At 42.7% G+C, this 20,490-nt stretch overlaps 1 protein-coding gene across 3 annotated transcripts in view; it reads left to right on the forward strand.

The window, feature by feature from the left end:
- WAC (WW domain containing adaptor with coiled-coil) overlaps positions 1-18,253 on the forward strand; it is a 109,253-nt gene extending 91,000 nt beyond the window's left edge. For all 3 annotated transcript variants that reach the window (XM_069729634.1, XM_069729632.1, XM_069729633.1), the window contains 6 exons: positions 12,317-12,439; positions 12,583-12,731; positions 14,223-14,344; positions 15,091-15,280; positions 15,939-16,066; positions 17,077-18,253. In XM_069729634.1, coding sequence (XP_069585735.1) covers positions 12,317-12,439; positions 12,583-12,731; positions 14,223-14,344; positions 15,091-15,280; positions 15,939-16,066; positions 17,077-17,146 — 782 coding nt within the window. In that variant the 3' untranslated portion in view covers positions 17,147-18,253. The remainder of the gene's footprint in view (positions 1-12,316; positions 12,440-12,582; positions 12,732-14,222; positions 14,345-15,090; positions 15,281-15,938; positions 16,067-17,076) is intronic.
- Positions 18,254-20,490: the final 2,237 nt, after the last annotated feature.

The raw sequence follows: 20,490 nt of genomic DNA on the forward strand, positions 1-20,490 counted from the left end.
TTTTCACCCCCTGATAGGCATTTTCCAGTCTGCTCTAAATTTCAGATTTTGTTTTCTGCGACTGCCAGTAATTGGTGACTGGCGAATCTGAACAGTAAATTTTGGTGTCTGTGCACAGACTCCAAACATAGACGTGGAGTCCCCTTCTTCTTTTTTTTTTTTTTTAATTTCAAGTTAAGGTAAAGCAGACAGCTGCAGTCCTCAACTTTCTGCTTCATCTTGGCTGGTTATCAAAAATACTGGGGACCTCACCCCCTTTATTTTTATTTAAATTATTTAAATAAATAAAATAAAGCTGCGTTGGGTTCTACCCCGTTGTTGATAATCAGCAAAGGTAAAGCAGACAGTGGGGGCTGGTATTCTCAATATTCTCGATAATTTGGCCCTCCTCAGCCTAAAAATAGCAACCCGCAGCAGCCGCCGCAGAAAAAACGCATCTATTAGGCTACGGTCACATTAGCGTCTTGCGGTGGTGTGTCGGGCGCCACCGCGGCGACGCATGCGTCATGCGCCCCTATATTTAACATGGGGGCGCATAGACATGCGTTTGCATGCGTTTTGTGATGCATGCGTCTTTTTTGCCGCAAGCGTTAGGGCGCAGAGGACGCAGCAAGATGAATTTTTTTTGCGTCCAAAATCCGGCAAAAAAAGGATGCATGCGTCGCAAAATTATGCGTTTTGCATGCGTTCTTGTTTGCGTTGTGCGTTGCGTCACCAACGCAGCAGCGCACAACGCAAATGTGAACATAGCCTTAGATGGGCCAATTCTAGCACTTGGCTTCAGCTCTTCCCACTTGCCCTGGTGCATTGGCAAGCGGGTTAATATTTTGGGGTTGTCAGCTGTGTAGTGTCTTCTGACATCAAGCCCAGAGGTTGGTAATGGGGCAGCATCTATCAATCATGCATCCCCATTACTAATCTGGTAAGTGAATAGTTTTACCCCTTCATGACCCAGCCTATTTTGACCTTAAAGACCTTGCCGTTTTTTGCAAATCTGACCAGTGTCCCTTTATGAGGTAATAACTCAGGAACGCTTCAACGGATCCTAGCGGTTCTGAGATGGTTTTTTCGTGACATATTGGGCTTCATGTTAGTGGTAAATTTAGGTAAATAAATTATGCGTTTATTTGTGATAAAAACGGAGATTTGGCGAAAATTTTGAAAATTTCGCAATTTTCACATTTTGAATTTTTATTCTGTTAAACCAGAGAGATATGTGACACAAAATAGTTAATAAATAACATTTCCCACATGTTTACTTTACATCAGCACAATTTTGGAAACAAAATTTTTTTTTGTTAGGAAGTTATAAGGGTTAAAATTTGACCAGCGATTTCTCATTTTTACAACGAAATTTACAAAACCATTTTTTTTAGGGACCACCTCACATTTGAAGTCAGTTTGAGGGGTCTATATGGCTGAAAATACCCAAAAGTGACACCATTCTAAAAACTGCACCCCTCAAGGTACTCAAAACCACATTCAAGAAGTTTATTAACCCTTCAGGTGCTTCACAGCAGCAGAAGCAACATGGAAGGAAAAAATGAACATTTAACTTTTTAGTCACAAAAATTATCTTTTAGCAACAATTTTTTTATTTTCCCAATGGTAAAAGGAGAAACTGAACCACAAAAGTTGTTGTCCAATTTGTCCTGAGTACGCTGATACCTCATATGTGGGGGTAAACCACTGTTTGGGCGCACGGCAGGGCTTGGAAGGGAAGGAGCGCCATTTGACTTTTTGAATCAAAAATTGGCTCCACTCTTTAGCGGACACCATGTCACATTTGGAGAGCCCCCGTGTGCCTAAAAATTGGAGCTCCCCCACAAGTGACCCCATTTTGGAAACAAGACGCCCCAAGGAACTTATCTATATGCATAGTGAGCACTTTGAACCCCCAGGTGCTTCACAAATTGATCCGTAAAAATGAAAAAGTACTTTTTTTCACAAAAAAATTCTTTTAGCCTCAATTTTTTCATTTTCACATGGGCAACAGGATAAAATGGATCCTAAAATGTGTTGGGCAATTTTTCCTGAGTACACCAATACCTCACATGTGGGGGTAAACCACTGTTTGGGCACATGGTAAGGCTCGGAAGGGAAGGAGCGCCATTTGACTTTTTGAATGAAAAATTATTTCCATCGTTAGCGGACACCATGTCGCGTTTGGATAGCTCCTGTGTGCCTAAACATTGGCGCTCCCCCACAAGTGACCCCATTTTGGAAACTAGACCCCCCAAGGAACTTATTTAGATGCCTAGTGAGCACTTTAAACCCTCAGGTGCTTCACAAATTGATCTGTAAAAATGAAAAAGTACTTTTTTTTCACAAAAAAAATCTTTTCGCCTCAATTTTTTCATTTTCACATGGGCAGTAGGATAAAATGGATCATAAAATTTGTTGGGCAATTTCTCCCGAGTACGCCGATACCTCATATGTGGGGGTAAACCACTGTTTGGGCACTCGGCAGGGCTCGGAAGGGAAGGCGCGCCATTTGACTTTTTGAATGGAAAATTAGGTCCAATTGTTAGCGGACACCATGTCGCGTTTGGAGAGCCCCTGTGTGCCTAAACATTGAAGCTCCCCCACAAGTGACCCCATTTTGGAAACTAGAGCCCCCAAGGAACTTATCTAAATGCATATTGAGCACTTTAAACCCCCAGGTGCTTCACAGAAGTTTATAATGCAGAGCCAAGAAAATAAAAAATAATTTTTCTTTCCTCAAAAATGATTTTTTAGCCTGGAATTTCCTATTTTGCCAAGGATAATAGGAGAAATTGGACCCCAAATATTGTTGTCCAGTTTGTCCTGAGTAGGCTGATACCCCATATGTGGGGGTAAACCACTGTTTGGGCGCACGGCAGGGCTCGGAAGGGATGGCACGCCATTTGGCTTTTTAAATGGAAAATTAGCTCCAATCATTAGCGGACACCATGTCACGTTTGGAGAGCCCCTGTGTGCCTAAACATTGGAGATACCCCAGAAATGACCCCATTTTGGAAACTAGACCCCCAAAGGAACTAATCTAGATGTGTGGTGAGGACTCTGAACCCCCAAGTGCTTCACAGAAGTTTATAACGCAGAGCCATGAAAATAAAAAAAAAATTTTTCTCAAAAATGATCTTTTAGCCTGCAATTTTTTATTTTCCCAAGGGTAACAGGAGAAATTTGACCCCAAAAGTTGTTGTCCAGTTTCTCCTGAGTACGCTGATACCCCATATGTGGGGGTAAACCACTGTTTGGGCACACGTCGGGGCTCAGAAGGGAAGTAGTGACGTTTTGAAATGCAGACTTTGATGGAATGCTCAGTTGGCGTCACGTTGTGTTTGCAGAGCCCCTGATGTGCCTAAACAGTAGAAACCCCCCACAAGTGACCCCATTTTGGAAACTAGACCCCGAAAGGAACTTATCTAGATGTGTGGTGAGCACTTTGAACCCCCAAGTGCTTCATAGAAGTTTATAATGCAGAGCCGTGAAAATAATAAATACGTTTTCTTTCCTCAAAAATAATTATTTAGCCCAGAATTTTTTAATTTTCCCAAGGGTAACAGGAGAAATTTGACCCCAATATTTGTTGTCCAGTTTCTCCTGAGTACGGTGATACCCCATATGTGGGGGTAAACTACTGTTTGGGCACATGCCGGGGCTCGGAATTGAAGTAGTGACGTTTTGAAATGCAGACTTTGATGGAATGGTCTGCGGGCGTCACATTGCGTTTGCAGAGCCCCTGGTGTGCCTAAACAGTAGAAACCCCCCACAAGTGACCCCATTTTAGAAACTAGACCCCCCAAGGAACTTATCTAGATATGTGGTGAGCACTTTGAACCCCCAAGTGCTTCACAGACGTTTACAACGCAGAGCCGTGAAAATAAAAAATCATTTTTCTTTCCTCAAAAATTTTGTTTTAGCAAGCATTTTTTTAGATTCACAAGGGTAACAGGAGAAATTGGACCCCAGTAATTGTTGCACAGTTTGTACGGAGTATGCTGGTACCCCATATGTGGGGGTAAACCACTGTTTGGGCACACGTCAGGGCTCGGAAGTGAGGGAGCACCATTTGACTTTTTGAATACGAGATTGGCTGGAATCAATGGTGGCGCCATGTTGCGTTTGGAGACCCCTGATGTGCCTAAACAGTGGTAACCCCTCAATTCTACCTCCAACACTAACCCCCCCACACCCCTAACCCTAATCCCAACTGTAGCCATAACCCTAATCACAACCCTAATCACAACCCTAATTCCAACCCAACCCTAAGGCTATGTGCCCACGTTGCGGATTCGTGTGAGATATTTCCGCACCATTTTTGAAAAATCCGCGGGTAAAAGGCACTGCGTTTTACCTGCGGATTTTCCGCGGATTTCCAGTGTTTTTTGTGCGGATTTCACCTGCGGATTCCTATTGAGGAACAGGTGTAAAACGCTGCGGAATCCGCACAAAGAATTGACATGCTGCGGAAAATACAACGCAGCGTTTCCGCGCGGTATTTTCCGCACCATGGGCACAGCGGATTTGGTTTTTCATATGTTTACATGGTACTGTACACCTGATGGAACACTGCTGCGAATCCGCAGCGGCCAATCCGCAGCCAAATCCGCACCGTGTGCACATAGCCTAATTCTAAAGGTATGTGCACATGCTGCGGAAAAGCAGCAGTTTCCCATGAGCTTACAGTTCAATGTAAACCTACGGGAAACAAAAATCGCTGCACACATGCTGCGGAAAAACTGCACGGAAACGCAGCGGTTTACATTCCGCAGCATGTCACTTTTGTGCGGATTCCGCAGCGGTTTTACAACTGCTCCAATAGAAAATCGCAATTGTAAAACCGCAGTGAAATGTGCAGAAAAAACGCGGTAAATCCGCAGCGGTTTAGCACTGCGGATTTATCAAATCCGCAGCGGAAAAATCCGCAGAGGACCAGAATACGTGTGCACATACCGAAACCCTAGCCCTAACCCTAGCCCTAACCCTAGCCCTAACCCTAGCCCTACCCCTAACCCTACCCCTAACCCTAACCCTACCCCTAACCCTACCCCTAACCCTATTCTAACATTAGTGGAAAAAAAAAAATTTCTTTATTTTTTTATTGTCCCTACCTATGGGGGTGACAAAGGGGGGGGGGGGGTCATTTATTATTTTTTTTATTTTGATCACTGAGATATAATCTATCTCAGTGATCAAAATGCACTTTGGAACGAATCTGCCGGCCGGCAGATTCGGCGGGCGTACTGCGCATGCGCCCGCCATTTTGGAAGATGGCGGCGCCCAGGGAGAAGACGGACGGGACCCCGGCAGGATCGGTAAGTATGATGGGGTGGGGGGGACCACGGGGGGGATCGGAGCGCGGCAGGCGTGGAACGGAGCGCGGTAGGCGTGGAACGGAGCACGGGGGGGTGGAACGGAGTGCAGGGGGGGTGGATCGGAGTGCAGGGGGGGGTGATTGGAGCACGGGGGGGAGCGGAGCACTGGACGGAGGGGAGCCGGAGCAGTGTACCGGCCAAAACGGGGGGCTGGGGGGGCGATCGGTGGGGTGGGGGCACACTAGTATTTCCAGCCATGGCCGATGATATTGCAGCATCGGCCATGGCTGGATTGTAATATTTCACCCGTTATAATGGGTGAAATATTACAAATCGCTCTGATTGGCAGTTTCACTTTCAACAGCCAATCAGAGCGATCGTAGCCACGAGGGGGTGAAGCCACCCCCCCCTGGGCTAAACTACCACTCCCCCTGTCCCTTCAGATCGGGTGAAATGGGAGTTAACCCTTTCACCCGGCCTGCAGGGACGCGATCTTTCCATGACGCCACATAGGCGTCATGGGTCGAATTGGCACCGACTTTCATGACGCCTACGTGGCGTCATGGGTCGGGAAGGGGTTAAAAAAAAAAACACAGGAAAAAAATCTTTAATTTGAATAAAGACTCCCTCGTTTACCAATTTATTAAATAAAAATACAGGAAGTTCCGACGGTGATCGAATAGTGAAGAGTCCCACAACGCCCATTGAATCCTGTGAAGTCTTGTTGGGCGAAAGTTCTCAGAACGAGACTTCAAAGTTCACTCATTTTCAGTGTCAGATACCGAAATTCTCACGCTCCTGTCTGTCGCTGACCGCAAGTAACCTTATTAAGTCGTGTTCTGATAACATTCTGAGAACAAGGCTCAATACTCCCGGTAAGCAGCAGGCAGGAGTGTGAGAATTTGTGCCTGCCGCTGAACGCGAGTGAACTATGAAGTTTCGTCCTGAGAACTTTCTCACAAGACTCCATAGGATTCGATAGGCGTCTTGGGATATTTCACTATTGCATTACGGTCGGAACTTCCTGGATTTATTTTTAATTAATAGGTAAACGAGGGAGTATTTTTTTTTTTTTTTGTTTCCCCTTACCGGGTTGCCACCCCATTACTAACCTTGGGCTGTACTGTATGTCAATGGACATAACACAGCTGACATTAACCTCAAAATATTACCCCGCTTGCCAACGCACCAGGGCGAGCGGGAAGAGCCAAGGCTAAGTGCCAGAATTGGAGCATCTAATGGATGTGCCTTTTCTGGAGCTGCTGCGGGCTGCTATTTTTTTAAGCTGGGAAGGGCCAAATATCGTCGAACCTTACCAGCCTGAGAACAGCAGCCCCCAGTTGTCTGCTTTTATCTTGGCTGCTTATAAAAATTGGGGGACCCACCACCATTTTTTTTCTTCATATATTTATTACTAATAAATGAAAAATGCTAAGAAATAAAACTACGTGGGGTCCCTATTTTAAGAAAAGCTATGAGCTGTTCTTATGCTGGGAAAGGACCAATATCCATAGACCTTCCCAGCCTATTAATATCAGCCCCCAGCAGTCTGCTTGGAATTCACTTCTTAAAATTGGGAGGACCCTTAAAAGAAGTGTGGTTACCCCTATTTTTAATAACCAGCTAAGATATTTGTATTTTTTTTTTTGTTTTTTTACGCCTCTCTCTTACTAACTTGTGGGCTTGATGTCAGCAGACATTACACAGTTGGCATCAGTCCCACAATCCCATTACACCGATTGCAGAGTGCCAGAATTGATACATTTAATGAATACACCATTTCTGGGGCGGCTGACTGTTTTTTTTTTTTTTGTTTTTTTTGTTTTGTTTTGTTTTTTTAGTTTGGGACGGGGCCAATATCCACGGTCTTTCCCTGCCTACTAATATCAGCCCCCAGTTGTCTTCTGCTTTGCCTTAGCTGGTTATTAATAATATGGGGGACCCCACTTAATATTAATTTTTTTATCACCAGCAAAGCTAACATCTGGGGGATATTAATAGGTTGGGAAGGTTCATGTATATTAGCCCCATCCCGGAATAATAAGACCAGCTCACAGCTGTTTGCTTTCCCTTGGCTGGTTATTATAAATATGGGGGACCCCTTTTTTTCTTTTCTTTTAATTTTGTAGTGTTTTTCGTTTCATTAGTAATAAATTTAACCGGCGTGGGGACCCCCGCTATTTTTAACAACCAGCTAATGGAAAAAGAGCTGCAGGCTTGTATTAATAGGTTGGGAATGCCCATAGTTATTGTGCCATTCCTAACATACAAATATCAGCATGTAGCAGCCCAAGAATTGGCGCATCATATTTGATGCGCTAATTCCGGCACCTAACCTCAGCTCTTCCCGGTTTGCTCTGGTGCAGTGGAAATGGGGGTATTTTTTGGTGTTTATAATGGAGAGGTGTCATTCACACCCCCATTACTAACCCAGTGGTAAAAATAAAGACACAAAAGAGAAAACTTTTATTTGAATAAAGACCCCCACATACTAGCACTCGTTCACCAATTTATTAATAAAATGATCTCACAAAGTAATCGACGTTAATCTTTTGTCTCCGATGCCTGTGGATAGCAGTGAAGCTACCGCTATGCACAGGCGCCAGATGGTGAGTCCGGTCATCTGCATTGCCTGCTCTCGGTGCTGACAGTAGTAGTCATCAGCTGGCGATAACCTTGTCACCGCTGGTCACATCTGGTTCACACGCGGTCTTCTGTGTGACAGTGTGGGAACCGGATCACCCAGCGGCTGTCACTGTAAGTCACTTCAGTAAGGTTACTGCTGGTCAGAGCCGCTGTTTTCCATGCTGTCACACAGAGGACTACACAGTGTTCCAAATTATTATGCAGATGACATTTTTCTCGGATTTTCCTAAATGGTCGGGGCAAATAAGTTAGTCTAATAAAAGTCATCATCCGTTATTAGAGTATACATCGAATTTTATTGAAGAAACCTCCCAATGATAACCGTATAATCTCCAAAATGAATAAAAACTCAAAACGCACTGTTCCAAATTATTAGGCACAGTAGAATTTGTAAACATTTCATAAATTTTATAGAACTGAAAATGCTCATTTGTGGAATTTGCAGCATTAGGAGGTCACATTCACTGAACAAAAAAAGCTATTTAACTCCAAACCCTCCTAACAGGCCAAGTTACATGTTAGCATAGGACCCTTCTTTGATATCACCTTCACCATTCTTGCATCCATTGAACTTGTGAGTTTTTGGAGAGTTTCTGCTTGTATTTCCTTGCATGAAGTCAGAGCTGCTGTTCTTATGTGAACTGCCTCCCACCCTCATACATCTTTTGCTTGATGATACTCCAAAGGTTCTCTATAGGGTTGAGGTCAGGGGAAGATGGTGGCCGCACCATGAGTTTTTCTCCTTTTATGCCCATAGCAGCCAATGACTCAGGTATTCTTTGCAGCATGAGATGGTGCATTGTTAGCATGAAGATGATTTTGCTTCTGAAGACACGTTTCTGCTTTTAGACCATGGAAGAAAGTTATCAGTCAGAAACTCTAAATACTTTGCAAAGGTCATTTTCACACCTTCAGGAACCTTAAAGCGTCCTACCAGCTGTTTCCCCATTTTTCCGGCTGAAAACATGACTACTCCACCTCATTGCTGACGTTGCAGCCTTGTTGGGACATGGTGGCAATCCACCAACCATCCACTACTCCATCCATCTGGACCATCCAGGGATGCTCGACACTCATCAGTAAACAAGACTGTTTGAAAATTAGTCTTCATGTATGTCTGGGCCCACTGCAACCGTTTCTGCTCATGAACACTGTTTAGGGGTGGCCGAATAGTAGGTTTATGCACCACCGCAAGCCTTGGAAGGATCCTACACCTTGAGGTACGAGGGACTCCAGAGGCGCCAGTAGCTTCAATTAACTGTTTGCTGCTTTGTAATGGTATTTTGGCAGCTGCTCTCTTAATCCAATGATTTTGTCTGGCAGAAACCTTCCTCATTATGCCTTTATCTGCATGAACTCTGTCTGTGCTCTGTTTGTCACGATATGATGATCACTCTTACGTTTTCGTGAAATATCTAATGTTTTCATACCTTGTCCAAGGCATTGCACTATTTAATGCTTTTCAGCAGCAGAGAGATCCTTTTTATTTCCCACATTGCTTGAAACCTGTGGCCTGCTTAATAATATGGAACATCATTTTTAAGTAGTTTTCCTTTAATTAGAATCACCTGGAAAATTAATTATAACATGTTTAAGATTGATTTCAGTGATCCATTGAGCCCTGATACACAATACCATCCACGAGTTTATTTGAAATACAAACAATTAAATCTTTGACACTTAAATCCAATTTGTATAATAATTTGGAACACAGTGTACATGGGAACCGCTGGGTTTTCAAGACTCCAATTTACTTGAATCGGGGTCAAGTTCGGGTACCATTCTGATATATGAACCAAACTTTTTTTTTTTTTTTTTTTTTTAAATTTTGGCTTAACCCGGTGGACCCGAACATGCTCAGTAATGTAAACTCTGAGTTCTGTGTGTAACTAGGACGTCTTCAGTATCTCGTATATCCTTACTGCTTCTATCCTGCACTTATTTACTCTTCATGTGCTTTACTCCTTTGTCTACAGCCTGTTCTATCTGCCCTCTGTGAGACTGTACATGCTTTCTTCCATGTCTACACTTTTGGAGATCTGTTCAAAACCCCTTCCGTAACACAGAAAATGGAGGGGGGTGCAAGATGGCTGTCAGGAGGGGGGTGGACAAGATGGCCGTTATAAAGCTGGGTTTGGCGCAGTAGAGCCGTCAGGGGGGTGTGGAGTAAGCAGAGAGCTGTCAGGAAGTTGAGGAGCAAGTAGAGAGCCGTCGGAAAGTGGAGGAGCAAGTAGAGAGCCGTCGGAAAGTGGAGGAGCAAGTAGAGAGCAGTCGGAAAGTGGAGGAGCAAGTAGAGAGCCGTCGGAAAGTGGAGGAGCAAATAGAGAGCCGTCGGAAAGTGGAGGAGCAAGTAGAGAGCCATCGGAAAGTGGAGGAGCAAGTAGAGAGCCGTCGGAAAGTGGAGGAGCAAGTAGGGAGCCGTCGGAAAGTGGAGGAGCAAGTAGGGAGCCGTCGGAAAGTGGAGGAGCAAGTAGGGAGCCGTCGGAAAGTGGAGGAGCTAATAGAGAGCCGTCAGAAAGTGGAGGAGCAAGTAGAGAGCCGTCGGAAAGTGGAGGAGCAAGTAGAGAGCCGTCGGAAAGTGGAGGAGCAAGTAGGGAGCCGTCTGAATGTGGAGGAGCAAGTAGGGAGCCGTCGTAAAGTGAAGGAGTAAGTAAGGAGCGGTCGGAAAGTGGAGACGCAAATATGGAGCGGTCGGAAAGTGGAGGAGCAAGAAGAAAGCCGTCGCGGTGGGCAGCAAGCAGACAGCTGCCATGAGCTGATGGATTTGTAACCTTTATGTAGGGCCGTCGGCTCGATAAAAAAGTTGGACTTCACAGCAGCAAAATGATTGAACATTTTTAGTGAAGAATATTTAAAAAGCTGCTATACTGTGCATTTAGGAAGAAAATAAACAATAAAAAATCTGTGCCAAGGTGCAAGTGGCTTTTAACTTTTCAGTAACAAGTATGTATAATTTTTTTATTTTTATAATAACTGCAGTAAAGAATCAATTGAAATAAGCGTCGTCCACTTTTTAAATTCTTGCAGTTCCCTTCTATCAATTCTGGAGCATGGTTTTCTCCATTTTTGTGGCGTTCGTCTGTTTTTCCACTTACAAATGAATGAATAGATGTTACCAGTCGGAGTCGTTACACAATCTGGCACAGTTGGTTCAGTACTGGTCAGACTGCAGGGAGTCTCCGTTCTACACATGGAATGATAACTCCCAATTGTCAATTCTTTTAATAAATTTGCATTTAGAATATCAGAGCAATGGCGTAAGTTCAGACTTGTTTTACGGGAAGTATACAAGTATTCACTAAAGTGGACCTGTCACGAGTGTAAAAAATTAGCGTTACCGTGTCAAAATCCCTGTTTTTTCCTGAACCTGGCGCTGTTCTAGCTTCTGTTTGGCCTACTGTTTTTTGTTTTTTTTTGCACCAATTATGCTTGCGGACCCGGCGTGCGGTTTTTCTAGAGTTTTCTCCCCCTCTCTCCATGTATGCTGCGCAGTCACCGCTCTGCGGCATCTCTGGACTGAAATGAAAAACGGAAAACAGCAGCTGGTTCAGGAGAACACAGGGATTTTGGCAAGGTAGCAAGCTAATTTTTTGGAACACGTGACAAATCCTCTTTAAAGTATAAAATCTATTAGTAAGTTCAAGATTATTATGCATTTCTGTAGTTGTACAACAGGAAGCAGCCTTTTTAGGAAAATGAACCCCAAATATTGCATGCCATGCACCTTGGCAATATCAGGCAGTACTGCCCTCTGAGTTTTGGCTCATTCCCTCAGCCGAGCGCTGGACCCAGTGAAGGAAAGTACTTTGCCTTTGTTATTTTGCATGACGGGCAATGTTTGGTGTCCAGTTTTCTGAAAGTGGAAAATCCCTTAAAGATGAAATCCCTCATTGTTGCACTGTTTTATCCATTTTTTTAATGCTCCGGTCATTCTGTTCTTTTTCTTTAATACAATTGGCCCCATTATCCCCCTCTATAAGGAGATGGGAGTTATTTTCAGCTTTTGGCTGGTCTGCTTCTGTCTATAAAGCAAATGTCAGTGTATTATATTGTAGAACGACCGTGTTTCCAGTATAAGCCATATCACTGTGATGTGAGGTTGTTACACCTGACTGCTGAGAGAACCTTTTACATCTTTTTCATTATTTTTCTCCAGCAGATGATTTTATATTGTGTAAGTGCTGCCATCTAGTGGCAGAATCTTCTTACTACAAAGGCAATGTGTAACCTGAAGCCAATGACTTTCGCTTTCACTTTACAGTGCGCTCCTCAGGCTGCCGCTTCAGGTTAATGGGCATTTTTCTTTTCATTGACTTGGCATTTTTTGTTCTGTAGCATCATGTTGTAACCTAGACATGTGTTTTTAGTCCTTACAGCTGCTGTGACACAAGCTTCTCTACAGTCTATACTACACAAGTTCATTACCGCCGGGCCCTCCGCTTTCAACATCACGTCTCTGATCTCCCAAGTTGCACAGCTGTCTGCACAAGGTGAGCGATGGCCTGTTGTGTTCATGCTGCCAGAGTCTCAGCCTGTTATACATTCTTCTCCCATGTGCAGGAATATTGGACATGTGCCTTATCTTTGTGTTGAAAAGTAAAAGCCGTAACTTTTTTTTTTTTCTTTCTTTAAGCAACACAGTCCAGTCAGTCTCCTATGTCGCTGACATCTGATGCCTCGTCACCAAGATCATATGTATCCCCCCGAATCAGCACACCGCAGACTAACACCGTTCCTCACAAACCCATGATAAACACGACACCCATATCTTCACAGCCAAAGGTAACTCCTCTGCTCATGAATGGATAGGAACTGTCTGGTTCACTAGCAACATCTTACCCCTGATGAAGCCCGTATTAGGGTGAAACGCGTTGGGCAGAGTTTTACAATAGCGTGTTATACACTTTTGGTTTAATCACTAGGATACTAGGATGGCAGATACTCAGTGTTTTATCACCAGCTATTTGTGACATTATATAAGCCGTCCATCAGCAAATAATACTCATGAGTTTATTAGCACTGGTTACAAGTGGGAAAAAAAGTAATTGGAATAATAATATACCTGCGTGATGGATTTAATCAGTGATAGAAATGGGACTTAAACTACGAACTTGCAAGATATGTCAGAAATCTGTCTGAATAATGAATAAAAAGCTTCAAGAGCTAATAAGTGAGTAATAAGAATATATTAATGTGTGATGAATCATATTGGCCAGAGTTAGATTTTTACTTTTGTAACTTTCCCCAGTAATATTTTTTTGTTTTAATTAAAATTAAAGTTTTAAAGTAGTCGAGGTTATTTAGGGCAACCATTTTTCCTTCGGCATCCCTTATTGTTAGTTTTCTGTCGTTCCCTACAAAACTATAAAGCAAGATGGATTTGAGTACATGATTGATTGAGGGGTCACTCTGTGACTTTGGCCGCAGTGCATGAGGTCGTATTGCGACCCCCTTCATCTTCCCCAAGGTATTGCCACAGTTAAGTGGCCAAAAATCTGACATGGTTGGCCTTTTTTTTGTCTTGCTTGTCACAGTCAGGATGCGTTCTCATTCACTTGTTGCATAGCTCAAGCTTGGGGTGCAAACCTAAATCTTACTGTGCGGTGTTCACACTAGCATTCAGGAATCCTTTTTTGGTTTCTAGTGAACGAATAACAACGCTGCTTGACAAAAAAAATTAATTCTAAAAATCATCAGATGGTTGTATTTAAGCATCTTTACGGACCACAATACACACTGATCGCGAGTCTCCTGACTCATGACCTAAAAGCCTCATGGGCATATATATGGGGTAAATCCAGATTAGGAGAGCCGCAGTCGGGGCATTGTGACCCGTGTACAGACTGTGAATCACGTCCGTCTGAACCCGGCACTATACGCTGTGCATATGCTGTTCTCACCTGTTTCTGCCAATAAGTATGGAGATCATAAGAGAGCCATTGTAAATCAGTTTTCCGTTTGTGTGATCCTTTACTATGCGATTATGGAGAAAGTCCAGACAGTTCAGTGTTTAAAAATGGATAAGAAATAAATAGAATAAAAATAAACAGCTTTTTGTTGGCCATGAAAAAAAAAAAAGTTGCGTTGTAAGGTAACCTTTTGCATTACAGTGCCCTTCCACCTTCTTTTATGGAAGAGAGGAGCACGCTGGTACCCTACCTAGTTCCATAGATCTTTGATAATTCCATAGATTATTATGGCTCGTTACACTCAAGGCTTTATTTTTTTTTTTTGACCAATGATTGTAAATTGATCATATCCATGCCTTTGTAGGCCAATACCACAGTTGGTGCTAAGCAAGGACCATCTATACAGACTGTACCACAGCAGACTGTGACTGCTGACAAACCCCAAGGACATGAACCCAGTTCCCCCCGAAATCTTCAACGGCAAAGGTAGGTTACCCGCAGCTATTCTGTAGTTATGTCGAGGTTAGCTTATTGTTAGTGATGAGTGAATCTGCTCAGATGAGGTGTTATCTCAGCATGCTCGGGTGCTAACAGAATGTCTCCGGGGTGCTCTAATAATACGTTCGAGTACCTGCGGCTGCATGTCTTACGGCTGTTCAACCGCAGCAGCACATGCAGGGATTGTCTAACATGACATCCCCACATGTGTTGCTGCTATTGATCAGCCGTGAGACAATGCAGCTTCGGGAACTCAAACGTATTATTCGAGCACGCCAAGGACTCTGTTAGCACCTGAGCATGCTCAGATAATACCTTATCAGAGCACGTTCGCTCATCCCTACTTGTTATACGAAGAGGTCCCTTGGCCGGTACTTGCATTGTGGATCGCTAACCATGGATGTATTATATCGGCCTGATTGGACACTCTTCAGAATAAAGTTAGTTGCCCTTGTGGTCAGATATGATCACTGGGTGTAGTGTAGTATTTCATGGCGCCCATCCCAGATCAGCGAGCACTGCGTAAGACATGGTGGCAGGGGTCTGCTAAAGCCAGGAGCCGTTTTTTTCTGTTCTGTGGTGTGAGGTTCTTGGGAGCCTGTATTCCTTGACATTATGACGTGTTGTCTGAATGGAGTATTTATTTCCCCCCCCCCCCATACCTGAGTGATCGAGAACTGTCAAAGCTTTTAAGTAGGTTCCTCACCAATCATTATTTTCTTTTCTCGCTGTAGCAGTCAGAGAAGCCCGTCTCCGAGCCCAAACCACACCTCCAGCACTTGTGCGTCCAGCACGTCATCTGTACCACAGAGCACGTCTGCACGATCGTCCTCCTGTTCACTGACGCCAACGCTAGCTGCCTACTTCAATGAAAACCTTATAAAGCATGTTCAAGGCTGGCCTGCAGATCATGCCGAGAAACAGGTAACCTGTCCATTCCTCCATCACTAATCCGAGCTCCACAAATGTTCTGTGCAAGCCTACATCTGACTGCGTGCAATTTATAAGCGCTGAGCCCAGTGATTGTATGGCGGGGGGATGCGCTGCAGCGTCGGCAGGCAATTAATGCTGATTTTTGTTATTTTTAATGCCACTGAGGGTTTATTCTGTAACAGGTTAACGTCATAAGACTCGTGATAGTCTTTGGCCGCAACAGCCATTGCGTAACCAAAGTTCGCTCGTTGCCACCGCTACATCACAGCGCTATACAAGTGAATGAAGGCTGCATTGCAACCACTACGGAACCACGACAAGCTACAAATTCCCACTGGCTTGGACTTTTTGTGACTTGCTTGTTGTTGTGGTGTAGGTGTCGCAATGATCCCCATCTATAGCGCCACCATGTAGCACCAGCATCGAGTGAGCGTCGGCCATGCGATGGCTGTTACTGCCAAAGTCGCCTTCCCTGCCGTGATGATTGATTTTTTTTTTTTTTGTTCCATCAGCAATGTAGCTACTAACAGGCACAGACTGTTGTGCAATTTGTTTGCTAAAAAGAAAACGTGGCATCTAGTGTTAATTATTCTGGTGGTTTATAAACCCCAGGTAACATAGGCTAACTTTTTTATTTTTTTTTCTCTAGGCCTCAAGGTTGCGTGAAGAAGCTCACAACATGGGGAGCATTCACATGTCAGAAATTTGTACAGAGTTGAAAAATTTAAGGTCTTTAGTTCGAGTATGTGAAATTCAAGCGACTTTGCGTGAGCAAAGGTTAGTATGACTTTTTTTGTTACATTTTCTAACTGCCAATGCCAAAACGGAAAGATTTATATATTTTTTTTATTTTTCATATAGTTGTGAGTAGTGATGAGTGAATATACTCGTTACTCGAGATTTCCCGAGCACGGTCGGGGGCCCTCCGAGTATTTTTTAGTGCTCGGAAATTTAGTTTTTATTGCCGCAGCTGGATGATTTGCATCTGTTAGCCAGCATAATTACATGTGGGGGTTGCCTGGTGGTTAGGGAATCCCCACAAGTACTTATGCTGGCTAACAGATGTAAATCATTCAGCTGCGGCAATAAAAACTAAATTTCCGAGCACTAAAAAATACTCGGAGGACACCCGAGCGTGCTCGGGAAATCTCGAGTAACGAGTATATTCGCTCATCACTAGCAAATGAAAAAAAAAAAGTCAACAATGAAGAGAAAAAATGTAACTCAAAAAAACTGTTTTCTGACAGTAAAGCTTTACCTTTTTAAAAGGACTTTTCTTTTCTTGGATTTATGTATTTTGGGCTTACATTTTTTTTTTTTAATTAATTTTACACTATTTGCCTTCTGCATCCTCTGTGTTGCACGGCTATTGCCAGCGCAGAATGAGTTAACTGAGAAACCGTCAGTCAGTTTGCTATGACTGTCTGACAGGTAACTTGTAGCGCTTTTATCTTTTTTCTGAGCTTCTTTCAGCGGATTTATGACCACATCAAAGTGTGAATGTGCAAGGAAAAAAAGACTGTAAAAGCCAAATAATTCAACTTTTTTTTTTTTTTTTTTTTATGGAACTTTATTGCAAATTTTTTTTTAGTCCCAAATTAAGGGAGAAATTCAAGTAAAAAGACAACCCCATTAAACGTGTGGAAAACCATTTCCTTGTGACAAGAGGGAACTAAGCATTGATAATATGCCCATGTGAATGGATTTCACGCGTCGAGGCCAGGATCTTTGCAGTAAAATTTGGCAATCTGTCCGGCATTCTGACCCTTATTCTTTGTCTCCCGCAGGATACTGTTTTTGAGACAGCAAATTAAAGAACTTGAAAAACTTAAAAATCAGAATTCCTTCATGGTGTGAAGAGATATCTTGCACGTGGACTTGGGACTGTAAAGCCGAGCGAGCCTGGTCTCAACACTTTTGAGCTGCAAACGAGTAGACTTTGGACCGTTGAGCCGGGCAGCGGACACTTCAGGGGGAACGGGACTGGAGGGCGTCAATTCAGGGGGAAAATTAAAAGCGTGATTTGTAAAAAAAGAGAAGAAAAAAAATACAAACAACAAAAAAAAAACCCTTGAAATGTAGATTTCTTGTAGATGTATCCTTCACGTTGTAAATATGTTTTGTAGATTTGAAGCCATGGGATGCCCATGTGTATCGGAGCTTTGACATCCAAAACTAATCAATGCTGAGGTGGTAAACAACTCTAGCCTTTTTTTTTTTAATTTTTTTCCCAAGTAAGCTTGTCTGCAAAATTAGCCGTTATTTTTATTTTTTTTCGTTAATTTATCATTCAGAGATTTTGCCTTTTTCTTTTCCTTTTTCCCCCCAACCCTCCTTTCCTCCCCAGAAATTAGATCCCAGCACCAAGCAGAATGTTTGTGTCTGAAGTCGTCATCTCCCAACAGTTCGGGCAGTGTATAAAACATTTGTTCTGGATGTCGGACTCTCACCCCGGCCCGGTTTGAGGACAGTGCTTCATTACGTTATTATTATTATTATTTTATTATTATTATTTCTACAAAGAAATAACTATATTCCTGGAAGTGTTCCTCCCGATTACTAGAAGACTTTTTCCCATGCATCTTAAGTTTTTCTTCTTGACAGCACTGTTGCTATGGCACTTTCTTTCTATGTATTATTTTCATTCCTGTGTACAGTAGCTTAACATTGCAGTGATTAATCGACAAACCCACGCGCTTGTATAAATTATTGAAGTTCTTTCCACACGCAGCCTGTGATAACTGCCGAGCCGGACATGTGTCGTGCTCTTAGACGCACATTACTCGCTCAGTCATACAATATACCAAGTTTATTAATATTATTATTAATTCCCCCCTACCTTTTATTTTTTTTTTTGGCCCCATTGGAAATAAATAAGACTTCAAATGTTTGTGTGGGGGAACAGAGGAAAACAAGCTAGTCAGATGTGAACTGTATCTGTTGTAATAAACCTGTTTAAAGAGATTACCGGTTTGCTTTCATTTCATTCTAGTAATGTGGTAAGATTATCGTAATGTGAAAACTCGGGGATGGTGGGGGAGGGGGAAAGTTTACGCTTTTTTAAAAAATGTTTAAATATAGAAGTATGAACTTTTTCCTAAAAAGGGTTCGCAATAGTTGAGAAAATGATTTGTAAGACCCTGATCCAGCAGCCACATTGGTGGTTCATTTCTGGGAGAGTGTAGAGCCTGTGAGCTTCCTGCTAGCTCGTGGCATCCTCGGCGCCTCTTCTGATTAGTGGCACCGGCTTAACGTCCTCGTTGCAACATGATGCACATGGTGCTACTAATCGGACCGGGTAATCGTCACACAAACACTATTTGAATATACACCTGAAGAAAAATGTGCAAGGACTAAAGTAAATATTGATAAAACATCATCAATGCTAAAAATATATATATCTAAGATAACAAACAGAAGTATTATTATTATTTATTGTTATAGCGCCATTTATTCCATGGCACTTTACATGTGAGGAGGGGTATACATAATAAAAACAAGTACAATAATCTTAAACAATACAAGTCATAACTGGTACAGGAGGAGAGAGGACCCTGCCCGCGAGGGCTCACAATCTACAAGGGATGGGTGAGAATACAGTAGGCGAGGTATAGTGGGTGAGCCAATAAAAAAGGAGTTACCCCAAAAGTGTAAGCAATAAAACGTAGTATCTGAATACCAAAGATGTATACTCCTAGGAAACTTTTCACAGAATAAATAACGGACGATTAATTTTTCCAAGATTAGAAGTGACTTATATGTAAACACGTAATGAATACAAAGGAGATATAGAAATATGAATTAATTTGCCAGCAATGATAAAGTCCCATAGAATGTATAGCCTAAAGTGCAGATAATACACATGATAAAGAGATTCAGGCTCACACACACCAAACACCTGACGCGCGTTTCACTAAAGCTTCATCAGGGGTCAAATAAGAGGCGCCAGGGATTCCGGTATGTAGGAAGAATGTGCTCTGCTCTGGCGGCCATGGATTTCTAAAGTGTCGATTGGATCAGGGTCCTGCAAATCATTTTGCTCACATGTTAATTCACAACCTTTGACACCCCCAATGTTTAATTTAGTGCAATACTTGCCATTCTATTCATCTCGGGGGTGCATTGTTGCAAGTGGTTTTTTTTTTTAACCACAACTATAGCTAATTAGGCTGCTATGTTTTATACATTGACCCAATGTCACAGCTGTAAAACATTTGATCCTGCTACAGAAACGCCCAATTCTGTCTCCGTTTTCCTTTCGAGGTGCACTTAAAGAGGCGCCCAACTCATCGACGATGTTTATTTTTCCATCCTGTCGCCCAGGAGTTGTCTTGTGTGTTATCGTTTACTGTCTTGACGTCACCGCTCAGTTTAGTTTATTGGATGCTTGTGATGTATTATGGTGTTTGGTGCTGACTGCTGCTCTCTCCACCGCAGACTTCTCTCAATGTCTGTAATCGATACAAACCACTGTTACCTTTCAATGATGGAGAATCTCGGCTTTGTAAATTGTTTCCTAAACCATTACAAATAAACAAAGAAAAAAACATTTCCTACTATTTCACCTTTTATTTCTGTGAAACATAATCTTTTTTTTTTAACTCTATTATACAAAGTAATAAAGGCTGAAGATGCAGGTGGGGCAGAGTTTGCCCTGTAACGCTTTAAAGCTGCATATATGTTTAAAGGGAATGTCATCAGAATATCAACGTGTGAACGTGGCCTAACAAAGCTGCTGGATCTTGGTTCACCTAGATCTGTTCTACCAGTGACAAGCGACATGTTGGGCAGCACGCTGGCTCAGTGGTGAGAGTGCAGGCTTGGGGTCCCGTGTTTCCTCCCACACTCCAATGGGGCTCACAATCTAGATTCCCTATTTGGGGACAGCGATGATAATATATGTAAAGCGCTGCGGAATAAGAGAGCGCTATATAAGCAAATCATAATAAATACATATGTTTTTCCCTGAAACCTGGGGTTCCTATCGATGCCCTAGTTACAGTAGAAACGATTAATAATAGTAATACATATGCCCCAGTTACAATAGAAACGATTAATAATACATTTGTTCCTTTGTTCCCAGGAATCTTTAAACTCTTGGGGGACAATTTATGCTGAATATATTTTTTTGTGCTAAGTTTGGAGTGGAATGTAAAAAGTACAAATTATAAATAAAAATAGAAAAAAAAATCTCTTTAATT

Source organism: Ranitomeya imitator, chromosome 6, assembly GCF_032444005.1.
Source record: "Ranitomeya imitator isolate aRanImi1 chromosome 6, aRanImi1.pri, whole genome shotgun sequence".
NCBI classification, from domain to species: domain Eukaryota; kingdom Metazoa; phylum Chordata; class Amphibia; order Anura; family Dendrobatidae; genus Ranitomeya; species Ranitomeya imitator.